Source organism: Lissotriton vulgaris, chromosome 12 (assembly GCF_964263255.1).
Source record: "Lissotriton vulgaris chromosome 12, aLisVul1.2, whole genome shotgun sequence".
Lineage (NCBI taxonomy): Eukaryota > Metazoa > Chordata > Amphibia > Caudata > Salamandridae > Lissotriton > Lissotriton vulgaris.
The window spans coordinates 598,774,991-598,794,071 of record NC_141700.1 but is presented as its reverse complement, the minus strand read 5'-3'; the positions used below and the strand labels follow the sequence as shown (position 1 = coordinate 598,794,071).

Sequence of the window (19,081 nt, the reverse complement as noted above, 5' to 3'; positions counted from 1 at the left end):
AAGATTTTTAGCTGGACCAGCCTGAGCCTACTAGAGATTCCCGCCTCCTTCGGGGAGGCCAGGGCCTCATTCCATTCAAATTCGTCTGTCTCGCCTAGTTCCCCTTCCCATTTCTCCTTAAGTTTTAGCGTTGGGTCTGTGAGATTGTTAATTAGCTTCTTGTATGTAAGGGAGGTGGCGCTCTGGAGCATGAAGTCTGTCAGTAATCTATCTTCCAAAGGAGAAGAATCTGGTAGCGTGGTGCCAGCAGGGATGGCCTGTAGTAATGCATGCCTAATCTGGACATATCTAAACGTTTCTGTGGGTCCGAGGTTGTATTGCTGTTGCAATTGTGGAAATGGTAATACTGTGTCGCCTTCCCAGAGGTCTCCTATCGTAGAAATACCTATTGAGTCCCACCGGTCAAACCCCCTACAGCCTCTCAGGTTCCCCAGTGCTTTCGTGTCCCATAGGGGTGTCATTTTAGTGAGTCGACCTGTCCACCCCAGACGGGCCTGTGCCACATGCCACAGCGCCGCCGTGTGTTTGGTCGGACCGATCAGGACCTTCAGTTGCGATTTGTTGTAAAGTACGGACAGCATGCAGTCCGTCCCCAGTTGCGACCAGTCCGCCCGGTAGGCCGGGTCGTTCTTCGGGGTGTGTATCCAGTAATTTATAATCTTGAGTTGGGCCGCCCAGTAATAGAGCTGTATGTTGGGGAGCGCTATGCCACCCTCGTACCAGCTCTTTACCAGTTTGTCATAAGCTATGCGTGCCGGGCCTGTGTTCCAGAGCAGGACCGTGACCAGTGCCACTATCTGTTGAAAGTAACGCTGTGGTACCAGGTGCGGTGTATTTTCCAGTACGTAGAGGAGTCTTGGGAGGGCCATCATCTTGTACAATGCCGCCCTGCCCAGTAGGGTCAGGGGGAGGGCTGCCCAGTGCTTAACATCCGCTCGCAGGCGGTCTATAGGTGGTTTAAGGTTGTTCACGAAAAATTCTGTTTCCCCGCTCGCGATGATGATACCCAGGTATTTGAAAGAGGCCGACGTCTTAAGCATAGGACAGTCCCTCTGTAGTCTTGGTTCTGGGCCTTTTAATATGTATATGGTGGATTTCGACCAATTGAGAGTGTAGCCCGATGTGTGCCCATGTGTGTCGCAAAGGTCCAATAGGGCTGGGATGCCGGTCTCGGGTGCGGCCATGTATATGAGCATATCGTCTGCGTATAGCGAGACTTTGTCCTCCCATCCCTCCTCCCATTTGATTCCTGCGAATAGCGGCGTTGATCTGATTTGGATGGCCAGGGGTTCAAGTGTCAGTGCAAAGAGCAGGGGGGACAGGGGGCAGCCCTGTCTGGTCCCCCTGCTCAGTGGGAATCTAGGCGACGTGTGGCCGTTGGCCACCACCTGCGCCACGGGGTTTGTGTAGAGCAGCCGTATCCACCTAATGTATTTTGGGCCAAAACCCATGCGTTCCAGCACCACAAAGAGGTATTCCCATTCTACTAAGTCGAACGCCATTTTGGCGTCGAGGGAGAGGATTACCGCTTGTTCCGTGAGGAGGTGCGCACGGGCTAGCACTCCGTGTACTCTTCGGAGATTCAGTGCCGTACTCCGGTGGGGCATGAAGCCCGACTGGTCAGGGTGGATTAGGGTACTAAGATGGGGCATCAACCGGGTTGCCAGAAGTTTAGCTAGTATTTTGGCTTCGATGTTCAGTAATGATATTGGGCGGTATGAGGTGCATTCTGTCGGTGGTTTCCCGGGCTTGGGTATTGCTACAATCGTCGCTGTGCGTTGGTCCAGTGGTAGCTCTAGTTTGTCTCTGCTTTCTAAATACATAGCTAGTAATGGGGCACTGAGGTCTACGGCCATGGACTTGTACCACTCCACCGGTATTCCATTAGGGCCCAGTGCTTTACCTGACTGTAGCGCCTGGATCGCCAGCTGGATTTCTTCCCTCGTTGGGTCTAGTTCTAGGGCGTCGCTATCCTCCTGTGTAATGCTGGGGATGGTAGTGTCTGTAAGTGTTGCTAACGCCATTTGTCGTGTGACCCTCCGTCCCGGTGTATAGACGCCCTGATAATGACGAGCCAGTTCGCCCACTATTGCCTCCGGGTGTACCAGTGTCCGCCCATCCTCCGTATTGAGTTTTTGGATACCTCTTACTCCATTACTTCTCTTGTCCAGCCACGCTAGCATACGCCCCGCTTTGTCGCCCACATCATAGATTCTATGCCTAGTGTTCGCGATGAATCCCTTCTCCGTCGTTTTGAGGTGGGCTAGGTATTGTTGCTGCCGGAGTGTGAGTGTGTGTGTCGTGGTCGGGGAGGGGTTTGTCATATGAGCGTTATTGGCCGTTGCCAGTGCAAGTTCTAGGTCTGCAATTTCCTTTCGTGCGTCCCGTTTGTGTCCTGTAATCGCCGCAATGGCCGCCCCCCTGAGGACAGTTTTGTATGCCTCCCACAGGGTGGAGGGCGACTCCACCGTGCCCGTGTTTTCAGTAAAATATAGTGACGTTGTTAGTTGGAGCTTCTTTCGGATCTTGGGGATTTTCAGGAAGTTGGGGTAGATCGGGTATGGTCGTGCATTTCGTTTCCCTCCTGTGGTCAGTGATAGGACGATCGGAGAGTGATCTGAAACCCCCCTGGGTAGTGTGTCTACTTTTTCTATCATATCCATTCCCAAACCCAGTGTCATGAGGTAGTCTATGCGAGACAGGCTGTTGTGTACCGCTGAGTAGTAAGTGTAGTGAGTGGTGTCTGTGTACATTTGCCGCCCGAGGTCTACAAGGCCCAGGGCTTCCACAAAATCCGACAGAGGTGTAATACCTCGCGGTCGGGTTCTGGAGGGAAAGGTGTCCTTAAGTGGATCCATGACTGCGTTAAAGTCTCCCCCAACAATCATGTCGCCTTCAGGGAGATCGAGAAGGAACTTGCCTAGGGCTGGTAGGGCTACCGAGTGCAGGGCTGGGGGAATGTATACCGAAATCACGTTTAGGGTCCTGCCCTCCCATTGTCCGTGGATCGCTGCAAAGCGACCCTGGTCGTCTGCCACACGGTTGGATACCATAAGGGGGGAGGATCTTCTCACCAGTATGCCCGTTCCCCTGGAGCCAGTAGTGAAATCGGCGTGGATCGCCATTGTGTACCCACGTCTGTCTAGGGCTTTGCAGGTGGATCCCGTGAGATGGGTTTCCTGTAGGAGGACCACATCTGGGTTCTGCCGTTTTATGGCCTGGAGGACCAAGCCTCTCTTGATTTTGTCACCCAGGCCTCGGACATTCCACGTCATTATGCGCAGTGGAGGAATCGTTCCGGTTGCTGAGGGGCCCTCCGTGGGCGTGTGATTAAGTGGCCTGGCCATCAGGTTGATGAGGGAGTCTGGCACACAATGGGTGCTGTGGCTTAGCCCAGGCGACGACTAGTGTCGTGTCGTGTATGAGGCATGTTGATGCCAGGGTGACATTACTGTGTAGGTGGTGTATGATGACTACAAACAAGAGTAAACACTTCAACAAATAAACTTCAAACCCATCCCCCCTCCCTGCTACCCTGCTCCACGGACAAACTCCCGCCCGCATCCCCAACTTTGCAGAGTGCTTCAGCCCTCCCCTAAACTTCTTACTTGCTTGTAGGGTAGGTGAGTCCCCTCCGGGCACTGCCTTTGCCCGCCCTACTCAGCTACGTCCGAGCCACAGTTCCGCGGCCCACACAGTCCCAAGAAACAATACAGGTAAGTGTTACACCGGAGCAGATTGTCCAGAGTCTAGTGGATCCCTTTCGAGGTCGGAGTCAAGTTCTGTCTCGCCTCCCTGGCGTGGTCGTTGGGAGGACTGACTAGGCGATGTCCGGTCAGTCTGGTGTCGCGGCTGGTCTCGCTGTGAGCGGTGTCTTCGCCCTGCTGGTCGCCAGCCCTCCAGCCATTCTTGAGCCACCTCCGGCGTGTCAAAAAACCAGGTCTTCCCTTCGGCCACTATTCGAAGTTTCGCCGGGAACATCATGGAGTATGGCAGTTCTCTGTCGCGTAGTGCTTTCTTAACCTCTGTGAAGGACTTACGTCGCCTGGCCACCTCTGCCGTGTAGTCCGGGAAGAACGCCAATGTTGCATTCTGAATTCGCACTGGTGGTGAGTTCCTCGCCGCCTGTAATATTGCATCTCTGTCCCTGAAGTTAAACAGCCGGGCTAGGACCGGTCGTGGATTTGCCCCCGTCTTAGGTGGGCCCCCCGGGACCCTGTGCGCTCTCTCTACCGAAAAGAAGTGCGATAGGCCCTTGGGCTGAAGCTTGTTCTTGATGAGGTCGTCTACATAGAGGTCCATGGCCCCCTTTCCCTCTGTTTCTGGAAGTCCAAGGATACGCACGTTGTTGCGGCGTGAACGCCCTTCCTGATCGTCCAGCTTGTCGTGCAGGAGTTTGGTGACTTTTTGCATTCTTTCCATGGCCAATTGGAGCTCTGAGGTGTCTTCTACGAGTGATTTCGTGACCACTTCCACCTGCGACACCCTCTCCGCCATTTTGTGAAAGTCCGCTCGTAGCAGTGAAACCTCTGAGGAGATGGCGCCCACTGTGGTTTTGACTTCCGTGAGCGTTTTCATGATGTCTTCCAGCGTTATTGTCGTTGTCTTTTCCGCTACCTGGGCATGGCCCATGGAGGATCGCCCTGTATTTTGCTGCTGCCCCTGGTGTCCATAGGCGAACTTATCCAGTTTGGCTTGCGTGGATCCGCTCCTGAGGCCTTTTCCCGCCATGGTGCTGGGGCCTGTAGGTGCCAGAGATATGTCCCAGGCGAACGCGGCTTGTGGGCCAATGGAGGTCTCTAATAGGCGTTATTAGCCAGCCAGGAGTAGGGCACACCGGATGGTCACGCGGGAGTCCGGGAGCCGCTGACGCGTGCCGTTTCGTTGTCCCCGGTAGTCTCTCTCCGGGACGGAGCTGCCACTATGATCTCTCCCCCTGCTGTTCTGCACTGCACTGGCCGCTGAGCGACGGGTCACTACCGTCGTGGCGACGCTGTTAATGGCGGGTCCGGGGGTCACCCTTGCGTTCCTCGTTGCTGCCCGGTGAGTCGCCGTCCCCCCGGGGCATTTACCAATCGTCTATTGTACTGGCACGTAGTGCGGGCCCTTCGTCTCTCCGCTTGCATGTGGTGTCTGAGAGTGCCCCCCGCAGCGTTGCGGCACTAGGTGTGTCTGCGTTTTGATGTTGGTGCCGGGGGGGGGTTGCTGCAGGGCAATTTCCCCGTTTCGCGTGGCCCAGGCTGGGGTTGTACAGACCTTTGCACCGGTTCGGTCCTGCTCTGGCGTTGGCGGCAGCCTGCTCGTCACCTGAGGGTTCCGCCTGTAGTTGTGGGCTTGGTCCGAAGGTAACGCTCTGCACCGGGGTGTGATCACTGTTTTCCGCCGGCTCCGTCGCACTTCCGCCTGGGCTCAGCCTCCACGCAAGTCCGGTGCTCCGCCTCCCGCTGCAGGCCCCAACTCGCCTCTCGATGCTGCTCGGACTCCGGTGCTCCGATTCCTTCGAGACTTGGACTGGTGACACCGCTTGGGTCCCGGACTCGAACGCCGCCGCTTCAGGCGCGCTAAATGGCGGATTAATGTGACGGATTTATGAAAAGGCTGCAGTGCCCTCGGGAGCTCTCACGCTATGCGGCCGCCATGCTTGGCTGCTAGCCACGCCCCCCCAGTTTCCCTAACTTTTGATTCCCCCTTCTTTCTGTCTACCTCCTTCTTGCTCTGGCCCAAAGTGTGGAAATTAAAAATAAGCCCCTATTCTCAAAAACGAGGTGCTGATGCCCACCGCCTACATTCACCGGCACAAAATAAGCACAGGAGGCTATTACATTTGACTGCAATCCGCACATAGGTAACACTGCTTGCATGCCTGCAAAAACATGCCCCCGCATGCTGGGTTACACATCCGAATAAAACAGATCAGGCGCTGGCAGTCTTTCTACACCATACCCTAAAGGTCAGCTAATACACCCCAGAGAGAGGGAGAGAGGGGGAGAGAGAGAGAGAGAGAGAGAGCTGACGATCCACGTCATCGCGCAACACCTTAACCTTTCTGGATGTTTGGTGCCTTCTAGATAGATCCTCCTTCTTGTATCACCGGATTCCTTCTGACGCCACTTGTGAATAAACTCCTCTTGTCCTTTCTGTTCAATGCTTGGAAACCCTCTCCTCACCACTCTCTCAGATCTGTCTGGTGACCCCCTATTATGTACCTCCACCACTGTAAGGTGCGATGATGCTTTGTAGCTAGCTGCACTAGGGGGACCAACCATCCGTACATTTCATGGACCGTTCGTTATTTTATTATGTCTGTAAGGCGTCCGTAATTTGGGGTCACCAAATTACGGACGCCTTACAGACATCCTACTAAAATCAAATTGGGGAATTTCAGCAAGGTATGCTGTTCCCCTGTGAGAGGCCCCCGTGAGTTTAAAAGTTTCCACTCGGGGCCTCTCACACTTGTCTTTTAATCTGTAGACTGAGGCTGCCTGCAGCAGCCCCTCCCGAACATCGCAAAGACTGTGGACTGGCCCATTGTCATGCTGAGACTGCAGACGATTATCACAGATAGGATGACAATAGGCCCTATTATAGTGACAGCAAGTGGTGAGCCTTCTGCGCACAAATCTTGATTGCAGAAAGGGTCTGATGTCGCTTTGCAAAGCTGCGCGCATACTGAAAAACTGTGAAATGCACGATTGTCTCAACCTTATATAAACTTATTTTGACTTGTACTTATTTTGGTTGTCTATTTACTTATACACTATTGTGGGACCTCCTCTAATATGTCTGTAAACCGTATGTTTTGTCCCAAATTTTTGTCCTGAATTTTGACCTTCTGTCCTGAATTTTTGTCCTGAATTTTGACCTTCTGTCCTGAATTTTTGTCCTGAATTTTGACCCTTTGTCCTGAATTTTAACACTGACTGTTCTGAATTTGCACCCATGCCAGATGGCCACCCTAGTCTGCACAATATAATTACTCCACATACATAGGTACATTCTTGTATGCGTCCCATGGCTCTTAAATGTAAATTGCTTTGGGAGTGTTCGATTTTGGGTGGGTTCGGCAACAGGGGTTTTTAACACAATATAGGTTTAATAATCGTTTGTTCCGTCTGTGCCTGTACCTGTGATTTAAATGTGTATGTACCATGAACTATTATTTTTGCTGTGTGGCTGGGGTGTTTGTGTGGGCTTTTGTGCCCATGGGATAGTTGACCCTTACCTGCCATTTCACTTGGTGAAGACTGTGCATTTGCCACCTGTATACACGGCCACTCAATGTGTTGTCAGAATTGTTTGGCCTATGGTCCCACCTACTGATTCTGTGGTCACATTTCTACATGACTAGGGCTCTGCTAGACCAAACCCACAACACATTCACAATTCCCTTTGAAGATTCATATGACCCTTACACCAGCGGTGCAATAAACAGAACTCCAGATGAATACACTTTAAAGAGTCTATTTGGACTTTAGAATTATGAGGCTCTATTTATTATTGAGCAAACAGGGTGTCAATGCAGAAACCACGAAGCCATGGAAGAATCCTGAAGTACAGGGTGGGGTGGTAAACTGGCTGGTCAAGTGTGGGAATGGGGGATAAGGATGAGTACAATGTATCAAACAATGGGGCTAGGAGGATTCAGGGGCAAGAAACCAGACAAGGCTAAAGATGGGGACAAAGGAAAGGAAAGCAGTGTTGGGGAAACTGTTGGAAAATTGGACCCCGCCAGGAGCTGCAGGTCTGATATATCAGACCTAGAAGCGGGCAAATATTCGAACATGTGCAGCAGAAGATGAAAATTGGACATGCAGGAGAGTTTCAATGAAATATTTTCCCTAGTGACGTTTGGAGCTTGGTGTGGCAGAATTTCTATTCTAGTGTGCTCTCCAATGCAACACCACTGCAAACACAGTGTGGATGATATTAGGACAAAACATACCTTCCATACAGACTCCCACTTAAAAACATGGCAGTGCCTGTGTCAGTGTTACCTGATGTTGTGTCCACCAAACTGGCTATTAGACCAAAGTGCTTATAAATACACACCCAGCAGGTCCACCACACTTATGTCAATAGCCTCTTTTCCAGGAACCGTTTTAAACATACCTTTTGGAACAGCGGCTTATTATTATTGACGTCATTGATTCGCACAATCACAATGGCGCTGCTGGATAAGGAGCCAGGGCCACCAGACGCATTGTCATCAGTAGCAGTCACATTAAGCATGTACTCTGTGCCATGGAATCTGGAAACCGCGTTTGATCGGAGGCGAATCAGTCCTGGAAAGTAAATCGAAAGGTGATGAAAAAATGTATCCAATTTAATTGCCTTCTCAAATATCATAGACCATACTTAGTATCCAATTATGTCTTGGGATCCTAGGAGTGAAGAGAATCATTGGGGATACATCCACACTTTTCCTCACTTCAGAGCACAAGCCATAATAGTGCTAAACGTAATTCAAATAGGTCACTTCATGGATTCCCTTTCCACAGAAACAAGGACATTCCGACATTTCTAGACATTCTAGTCCCCTCTGGCCCTGATAACAACTGTCTGAAAAATAGACAGCTGTAGAGCCTCGCAAACATCTGCATTACAACATCTAAGAGATTGGGAGTGCAATGTCTTGGGGGCTTTGCACAAATACAATGAAAAGATATTGTATAGTTCATTCATCTACTCTACTCCATTGAAGACTAATGGCCAGCAGAAGCCCGGAGCTCCACATTCCAATGTTATCGTTCACAGCTGTTGCTGTGAACAAAGGCCTAATGGAAATCCCCTTGGGCTCCGTGAGGCATTTGTTTTATTTGTTAGAACATTATGGCCTCTAGTGGCGGAATGTTCTAATAGGCATATAGTCTGCCGTAGCAGGCTATACTGGACAATAAAGGCCTGCACCCTTGTTAATGAGTCCTCGCCTTTGTCTCGGGCCTTTAACGCTGGAGCGGTTCTTCAATGGCCGGTATAGCCCATTACGGCAGGCTATAAGGCTATATTCTTAGTTAGATTTCAAATCTTATACTGTGAGGCTTGGCTTTTGTAAACTGCTTTGCAAAACCAAGTGGCTGCTGAGTTGACAACGATTTGACCACAGTTATGTAAGTTTCGTTTTTTCCCTCCATATTGCAATTAACCACTTGGCTGCTAGGCGTTTCCCCCCCCCCCTGTGCTGGAAATTGCCATTTTAGTGGCACCATGACGAGCTCAGCTCGTCATCAGCACACGACACCCGTGGGTGATGACGAGCTGAGCTCGTCATCAGCATCAAAGGGGTTAATAATTATTTTGCATAAACTTGACAAGATCCCTGCCTTAGCCAAATATTGTTTGAGGTTAGTGGCATTTTTGTTGTACGTGCTCATAATGTGCTCTACCCTCAAGTGTTTTTTTCTTCTAAATCTGTCTCTTGGACTGCCACTCCGTGGCATTATTAACAGCCTTCTTGATGCTTGATAAGACATCTCTGCTACTTTGCACCTTGTCAGTCAGACATGCAGGCAATAATCAGAGGGTGGACTGGAAACCAAAATCATTCCTTGTAATAAGGCTTCAATCAGCACCACGCTGCAAGTGATCAGGACTAGAATGAGTTCAAGAGGGCCTAGTTCAGTGATGGCCCTCCATCCACCTCTAAAAGCGGCCCACTGGTAAGTGCCAGAGTCGCAGAAGGACCAGTCCAGCTCTGGCAATGACTGGGGTAACCTAAGAAGTTTTAGCGTTTCAGATCGGATGGATGGACACACACTCAAAGCTTTCTCTCTCTCTGTAAATGACTCAGTATTCAAGCGTCAACAGAAAATAATCTTTTAGCCTTAGATCTGTCGTAGCAAACTCTACCAGCCATTAAAGGCCCGCTCCAGCTGTTGCTGTGAACAAAGATTGTAGTGTTGATGCTCCGGACTTCTGCCAGCCATTAGAAGCCTCGAACAACCTATTGTTTTCAATGGAGCGCTCAACATTCCAATGTTCTCAAATGTAGGGAGATTATGCAAAAGCACTGCAGTGCATTGCAAGTAAAATCCAAAAAAATGCCAGTGTATTTACAGGAATTTGGGCTCCAATGACCTTGATTAAGAGACAAAGCAGGAAATTACTAGAAGCGCACTTGGTACAAACTATTTTTCAATCAGTGCCTGCTGTTTAATACTCCTCCTGAAGGCCAGACAATGTATTGAAGGGCACAGAAGATCAACTGCCCTTTTCAGGCTTTCCTTCTGGCCTGCGCCACAAGGGATGTCAGGGCATTAATACATAAGGTTTGCGTTTCGAGGTCTGTGCAAATTCAATGAAGGGACAGTTTGCGTAGAGCCCAGTTCTAGTCATTTCAACGGATCTATTTCCTATGTTTGCCCAAATCTGGCCAATGAAGGTTTCCAAAAATACTAATGATTGACCCATTGTTGCAATATTGTGGGGTTATTGTTTTGAATGGTGTATTTCTCAGAATATGAGCCTTTTTATTCTGTTTATTACCTTTTTTTGGATCAATAACAAAGTTTCCTTCTTTGTTCCCTCCAGATATTTCATAGATTATCCCATCTCCATCAGGGTCGGATGCGTGCACGGTGGCCACCAAGGTGCCGGGCCCTGCGTCTTCTGACACAAAGGACTTGTAACTGCAGAAAAAGCATCAACTCAGAAACAACCCACCAAGCAAGATACATCAAATTTAAATCAATGGCTTCAGAGTTATCGAGACCAAACAGTTTAGGGCCATATGTAGGTGGCAAAATACCGGTCGGTAACGGCCGATTTCGGCCGTTACCGACTGGTATTCGTAATTCCAGATGTAGGGGGCAAGAAAATTACCGATTCTGTATATTTACCGAATCGGTAATTCTACCGAATCGGTAAAGTACCGATTCGGTAAATGTACAGAATCGGAAATTTGGGATGTAGGTGGCACTGGAAACAGTGCCACAGGCCCTTAGAAATTCGGTATTTACCATGAAATACAATGGCATGGTAAATAACGAATTTCTGTGTACATGCACATCTGTGCATGTACACCTGTGCCATGTGGCACACATACATGCCCTAAGGGCATGTATGTGTGTCACATTGCACACAAGCCAAAATCAGGGGTGCAACAGGGTGTCAAAGTGACACCCTGTCCCTCTTGACAAATCGGTAAAATTACCGAATCGGTATTTACCGATTCGGTAAATGCCATTGATTCCTATGGGCCTCAAGGCCCATAGGAATCAATGGCAATTACCGAATCGGTAAATACCGATTCGGTAATTACCGCATATTACCGATTCGGTAATATTTACAGAATAATTACCTACATGGCATTTACCGAATTGTAAATACCGAATCGGTAAAATTCGGTATTTACGATTCGGTAAATGCCATTTACCTACATATGGCCCATAGTTGTTTAAAAATACAGAATAGGAAAGATTAGAAATAGCCAACTGAAGCACATAAAAACATAATTCACTGTGGCATCTCACCTTTAAAGTCTGCAAAGAACACATTTTTTAGGACCACATTGAAATATTGTTTCTCAGTGCAGCAAACCATTTGCACATATTGTGTGAACACCCAGTAAAGAACCCACAGCCTCTTACAGTTGTGATAACTAGACACTCTCTGTCTTACTGTCTCTTCCAATAAGTAACTATTAGTTACTACTTACATTCAGTTATAGAACGCAGATAATGAGCCTTTAGGTACACCACTCGACCCCACAAATGTGAATATTAGCTCTGTCTGTTGTGCACAGAACAAAATGTCCATTATCCGTAAACAATGTTTTACTCTGTCAACTCGGGGAATAATTTCTCTTCAGAGTGATAGGGAGCTTCTGATGGGGAACATCCTTTACAATGCAACTTTTACTCCGCACTACCATTACGACGCAGCTATTACAATGCAAGTCGTTACAACGACTTGCGCTGGAGGGCGCTGTAGGATAGGGAATAGTTTCATTTTCTATCCAACAACTTCCCTACTATCCACGGGGACTGGAGTTGGAATAGAAAATTAAACTATTCCACTATCCAGCGCCCCCCAACGCAAGTCGTTGTAACGACTTGCGTTGTAAAATCTGCGTTGTAATGGCATGCGGAGTAAAAGCATGCGTTGTGATGTCATACATCCCTTCTGAGGTGCCCAATCTTGTTGAATGGAGGAAGGTTATGGATTTATTTATGACAGCTGAAAAGTAACTTATAAAAGTAGGGGTTGCCCACGCAAATTTCTTAAAATATGGGGAAGATGGATAGAATATTATGGACTCGCTGAAAATGATGATGCTGCTGCTGCTGCAGTGCTTTCTTTATAATTATACTGTGCAATTTATGATAATTTATTATGTCAAAATGATCATGACCGTGTTAAAGTCTCCCTCCATGTTTCTATGTTTAATGGGAGTACCCGTCAGTACCACTCTTGTTATTCTTCATAAAAAATGTAATAAAAAAATATATATATATATATTTTAACTGTTTCTCTTCAGGGTGTAAATACAGCATGTGGCCCTTGCTGAGTTCTATGCATAGCAGCTCAGTCAAATCCTGCTTTATGGAGCTATTCGTCTTCTGCCAGATCACACCTGTTACCTTGTAATTTTTGTGTCACATATTCTGTTCTATTATAATTAGATTTTTCTATACATAATACAGAGAAGTATAGAAGGTAACAGTGAATAAAGGGAATGTTTTTCATCAAGGGGTTCTGAGTAACAGCAACAGACAACAAATGTGAATCCCGTGCTGGTGGTAAGACTACATTTTGATCAGGCCAAGACTAAACTTTTTTTCATTTTTGCAGAATCATCAACATGTCTGTTTTAACGCAGGTGTCACCTGTCCTGATCTTTCCATAAACCTTGAAAGTGATAAGTCACTCAAACAATGACATTGATAATACACCTGATACAACATCAGTCTGTGCCTTGTTATCTTTATTTCAAGGTAAGACAAAAACAGTAGCCAAAAAAGTGGAGTTTATATTGTTGTATTTTTACCTTATTTGTTAATAGGAATGCACATTAGACTAGCATTGTGATGCACATTGGCTGCGCCAGCCATTTCTAGGGGGATGTAGGAATTTCACATATTAGATAAGTATGATATAAAAGGCCTGATTTTCTTTTTTTTTAAAGTAATTTTTATTGCAGACTTACAGGACTTCGAATATTTCCATACATACATTATATCTCTGGCTCCACAGTGCTCTGTTCTCTGTTCAGTTCCGTACACAGCCTTTAGGCCCACAACCCGGAGGTCGGGCGGCGTCAAGCAGGAGAGAGTTAGAAGCTTGTAGATATTAGCAATTACAGCCCTTTTGCTTAGGAGTGTGTATGTCTGCTTTTTAGTTTCTTCCTACATTCTCCTCCTTGAATTCCTTTAATGATATAAAAGGCCTGATCATTGACTACTTGGCATGAGAGGTTCTTCACCCTCAGATTATAGCACAAGATACTGCCAGAGATGACACTGACTGCCAGAGATGCTGCCGCATCACACTTTCTCCTGAAAGCTGATTGCCAGCCCAAGTCCAGGAGGGGAGGAGCTGATGTGACTTATGTTTACCTTTCACAGGGAACACGGTTTCCCTGACTTTTAACAACTACTGCGCTTTGCTGTAAAAAGGTATGCAGTGCGCTTATTCCCAACAAGAAAATCTAGATGATTCTACTTCATACTCTCCTAGTGTAGCTCACACAGTAGGTTTCAGGGTGCTAGGTTTTTAGACGACATTTTAACCATGGTGGAAATGTTTATTTTATTCTTTGTGTTTGCAACATTCACGTGTTATGATATTTTGTGTTGTTATTTTAAATGTGCTAAGCAACAGATTGAGACTGTTGAAAGAAAAATACTTTTAGTAAAAAGTTAGTTTTTTCTTAGTGCAGTTTGTGTGTGTGTGTGTGATATCAGAGAGGACAAAATAGATTTGCAACCTTGGTGTCCGTGGATCCCTGTTTAGGGACTGTGCGTAACTCGAAAGCATCAATGCCACTTCAACTGTGTATTGGGTGGGGTCATCGAGGGCAACAAAAAGCTGTCTTTCACCTTCAAGCATTGGTGCATTGAACTTCGCTCGCCCGTGCCACCCATGGGTGTCAAAACAAACCTTTTAGAGCTGAGCCAAACAGTGTACACAACAGAGATGTTTATGATGTCCTGCAGAACCCCTACTTGGCACTTGTGACCACCAGGTTATGCTACAGCCTGAAATAGGAAAATTCTTTCCGATGTATTTAATGAAATGGATTGAATTGTTACTCCTCATTATAGGTAATCAGTAGAAATTAGGTCTAAAAGATCCTTCAAGCTTTGATTACAGCAGCTTCAAGAATTGGTCAGAAAACAGAGAAGGTCTGATTTGACTTAGTGTTATTGTCAATGGGACATCACAAGTTCATCCTTATTATTTTGAAAACAGTCTCAGTGAGGGCTAATCCAGTGCCAAAGATTAGGGTATCCGGAAGTGGGGAAAGGAAATCATGTTCCAAGGGTCTTATGGAGACCAAACTGGAAGATTTCAAGAAAAAGTTGATGTGCTGCTCAACATAACCATGAACAATATGAAGCAAGTGAGAATATAATGTAAAAACAGAATTAAGTGTGAAGAAACATCTATGCATGGTAACTTGTCGAACAAAACGTGGGATGTCAAATCTTTATTATGCAGCCTTCCTGCACAAGAAAATAAACATAGAACTTTTTGAGTTCATAAAAATTGACAAGTAGTGGGTGGTTTCCACCTAAAGTATAATCTTTGTATTTACGTATCATGGTGCGTTGCACCTGCCAAGTTGAACCAAGGACTTCTATGGACTCGCTCTGGGACCAGAGCCTGCTTCACAGACCCTTCATTTGAGGAAATCACTATCTGCCAAGTTTATTATACTCAACAGGCTCAACTCAATCTCAAGGCCACTCATACGGAGTAATTTTCTTGATCATTTTTCTCCTGCAATAGATTTTCGTGCCGCCTGTAGGATTGCTACCTTTGTCGTGAAAGAGTGCAGCTTGACTAGCACGGCTCATGGGCGTCTCCTCTCTCCCATTTGTTGGTTTCCCACAAGATGCACCCTGTCGATCTAAATCGTCAGTTGGCTTGGGCTCAATATCTCAGCTAATGGGCCCTCCACAAAGGCTCCCAGGTCTGGTCCCTCCGCTCCTTCCTCCAGATCTCGGATGCTTATGTTCTCCCGTCTGGATCTGTTTTCTAGATCTTCCGTCTTCGTAAAAACCTGATGGAGTTGCGACTGGAGATCGTGCTGTTTGTTCTGCAGCTTGAATGTGCGGTCATCAAGTGCTTGTGTCTGGTCTTCCAGTTCCATCACCCTGGATCCTGCGGCATCAACAACTTGATGGAGAGAAGAGATGTGGCCGGAGAGGCCCATCTTTAATTGGTCCAGAGAGGCATGTATATCTTGCTTAATCTCCGCACACAGTTCTGTTTTAAAATCAAGTAGTGCAGCCACCAGGTCTTCTCTAGTAAGTGCCATCAGGAAGGCCTGCTCTCCTTCGTCATGTGCTGGACCCTTTTTAGCTGATGGAAGTAGTTGGGAGAACTTGTTGGATACTTTTTTTGGTAGCATAGGGGCTGCGGCACGAGCCTGACCAGCGAAGTGCGCAGCTCCCCCTCCGGCACGTGAGCACCCTGTGTAGAATGGAGCAAGGCAGTGAATTGTTGTTGGGTTGCAGTGAGATCGGCAGCAATGCTCCCAGGAGTCAGTCTAGGGAAGCCCTCTTAAGGCCAGGCAGTTAGAGTAGGCAGACCTGGGATTCTGGGACACATCCTTCTAGCATTCAATTCTCTTAGTGGGGGTTAGACTGAAGAAGAATTGTGCAGTAAAAACCTTCCCCTCACCAGTCCTTTGCACTCTGCAGTCCCCTATAGTGGTACTGAAAACTTTTTCTGGGAGCCATTTTAGAGTCAGGGAAAGCCTGGCCTTTCCGTGAATATCCAGGCCTCACTATGCCCCCAGGACAGAGCGCTGCTTATGGGGGATCCCCTGGAATGCCCCAGCTGACTAATTTTGGTATGCCCCGGTGCCTCGCTTACCTCAGGATTCCGTTGTCGGCATCAGGGCGATTCCCTGCTGCAGCATTATTTACCGCAATTGTTCTTCCCTCACATCACCAGGGGCCTCGGCAAGGGCGCAGGAAACCTGTGCAACATCTCCGATTGCAGCAATGGAGGTCAGGTAACTGCTCCCAATATCGCCGCTGCTAGTGTTGCTTCCGCAGGGCTAAGCCATTCTGGGATTCCTCTGGAAGAATGGCTATGGTGTGATCTTTTCTCCGAAGAAATGTGATGCCTCAGACTGCGCCACACAAAGCCAGCAAAATGGTCCGATCGCCACAGCGAATGTGTGTGCCAGGCTTCCCACTGCCTCACTCCTCCATTGCGATGTGGTACCAGCAGTTTCAGTTCCTCCGTTCAGAGAAAACACCATTCGGCATTTCCGTGGCTCTGGAGCTGAGGTGGATCACGTCCACTCAGCCATCCTACCTGGCCACGCCCCCCTGGCAGTAGATTTTAATGGGGCCCCTGAACAATAATTTATTCTAAGACTTTAAACCGACTTCAAAATTGAATAGTCACTCCTACATTATCCGTGTGGTTTTATTGGAACTTTTTGTCTTTAGGTAGTTTGTACTAAATACAGTCTTGATATGTTTAGGATGTACCTTGTCTGGACATCATTTTTTTAAATCATGAAAGCTATCTGAAATTTGGTTACTATTTGTTGCATTCCCCATCACCAAAGATGCAGCCTAACTGTCAAAGATGCTGACTTTGGACTGGGGAAACAGGTTCAAGTCCTGGCTTGGGCTCCACATCATGTGCTTCTGGGAAAATCACTTACATTCTCTGTACCCCCCCAAAAAATAATTCTGACTGTGTGCAATGCAACATTTTGCTCGTGTAAAGTGCTTTAATGCCCTTGGGACACATTTGTGCTATATAAAACTGCACACAATAAACAAATAAAATAAATTAAGCATCAGACTCAACCAAGCTGTCAAATAGTGAGCTACGGAAACATTAGGAAGACATTAGTTAATCTTTTCCCGCAGAAACGTGTGTCTGGGTGCTTTGAAAGCTCAGCTACTTGTATGCTTGCGATATGTGCTCTGACGTTAGCCATCTTCTCTCCAAATAGCATCGGTGCTTGGGGTGATCTTAAACTATGGAGCACTTTTGGAGATGCTGGAGGGGGAGAACAAGGCAGACAAGAGAGTTTATGGTCCTCCATATGTAATCAATATCTACCCACCCAATCCTCTTCCAGTAACCCTACGCCCTATTGTTGCTTCACGTTCAACGTTTTTGTGTCATGATGAGACCCCACCTCTACTGTCAAGCTCAAGTCAACTTCAAGCTATTAGCAATGCCTATAACTTTGGCTCTTTACTGGTTCAAGGGTCATTTTTAGATCCATGAAGCAAAGTAGCAACTGCTCTTACTGGCTCTCTTGTGGTCTTTGACGCTAGCCAGGATCACAAAGTGCTGATCTTCGAAATGTGTTCATGAAGAAAGGCTGTGTCTCCTTCTGAAGCGATAATCTTCCCAACAGTGAGCCGGTATACATATATTGCACCAGGAGGTATTCATTTTTTAGCCCTAAATGGTGTTGGGTGGGCTTTTTGTCTGTGCACTGTACGATGAATGTCACAACATTTTCTACTGCTACTTAGCACTAATGTATTGTGCACACAATACTTCACTAGAGAGAGCTGGGTTCTTTTGTAAAGTACATACAGCTTTTTACATGTGCAGTTTGCAGGTCATCATCATACAATTCAATGTTTGTATGACGACCTGTTCATTTTAGAAGTGGTGTTCTAAAACATCTAAAATGAACCCCCAAAACGTTCTAGTGAAGTTCTCGGATTGGTTTTGTCCTTAATTCTCAAAGAGAGTTGCAGTTCGGCATGCAAATGATGAACTGAATGCTGAATTAGTTTATTAATATTTGTTTTGTACAAAGGCAGTTATCAATATATGAAACTTTATAAATAAAAATAAATAAATACATATGTTTTTCTCTGTGGACTTGACAACCTTCATGTAGATTGTTCTGGAGACTCCACCCCAGGATTTAGTAGGCACATTGTAGGCTGCGGGGGATGGCACCGACTAGCGACCAGGGACCTTGTCAAGTATGTCTGGTGTCAGCCAAAGGCTACTCCACATTTCTTGACCTGGTGATACCTGTCTCTAGAGTGCTTCACATTTTAAAGGGAGCCTGTGCTTTGTCAGCCCTGGCTAGCTGCCAGTGCCTCCAAAGAGGGGTAAATAACCAGTTCCAACCGGCCAGTAGTTGTATTTTGTCCTGACGTATGTAGGAGACTGTCTAGCTGAGAGAGACGTTTGCCAGAAAGAGGAAACTGCTGGTTGCTGCTTCTTTCAAGGTCGCAACTATGCCTAGGAGTAAGGAGAAACCCTGCTCGTGCAACCTACTTTAAAAGAAAATGAAGATGTTCTGCCTACTGTGAGGAGATGAGTGGCCTCCTGACCTGGTGACAACAGCAAGGTCCAGCAGAAGGAAGCCTGCGTGGAGGCCACGATTCAGAAAAGGGGGTGGTGATGAACAGAGTGTCTAAATTAAGCAGACCACTCTTACCCAGTCCAAAGATCAGGGCTTGATACATCACCGTTTTTTAGCTCACTGCACCATCCCAGCTCAGAACCTGGCTACATGCAAATTAGTCTGACCCTGGCCCAGTGCATCATGGGAACAGGGCAGACCAAACTACCAAGCCAATTCTTATACTGGGAAGGAAACAAGCTTCCGGGGACCGGTTTCTGGCATTTCAGCCGTCTTCGGCCCGGCTTGCTTGAATCCTGATGGTGCAATGAGCAAGGGACTCACATCTGAGTATACCCTTCCACGCTTATGGTGGACAAAAACGATTCAGAAAAGGGGGTGGTGATGAACAGAGTGTCTGAATTAAGCAGACCACTCTTACCCAGTCCAAAGATCAGGGCTTGATCCATCACCGTTTTTTAGCTCACTGCACCATCCCAGCTCAGAACCTGGCTACATGCAAATTAGTCTGACCCTGGCCCAATGCATCATGGGAACAGGGCAGAC

General features: G+C 47.2%; 1 protein-coding gene across 1 annotated transcript in view; it reads right to left on the bottom strand.

Moving 5' to 3' along the window:
- The window catches only part of LOC147677808 (neural-cadherin-like), a 684,133-nt gene that overhangs the window by 511,861 nt on the left and 153,191 nt on the right, over positions 1 to 19,081 (bottom strand). The window contains exons 7-8 of the mRNA XM_086945589.1: positions 10,483 to 10,625; positions 8,110 to 8,282 (exon numbers count right to left, since the gene is read on the bottom strand). Coding sequence (XP_086801715.1) covers positions 8,110 to 8,282; positions 10,483 to 10,625 — 316 coding nt within the window. The remainder of the gene's footprint in view (positions 1 to 8,109; positions 8,283 to 10,482; positions 10,626 to 19,081) is intronic.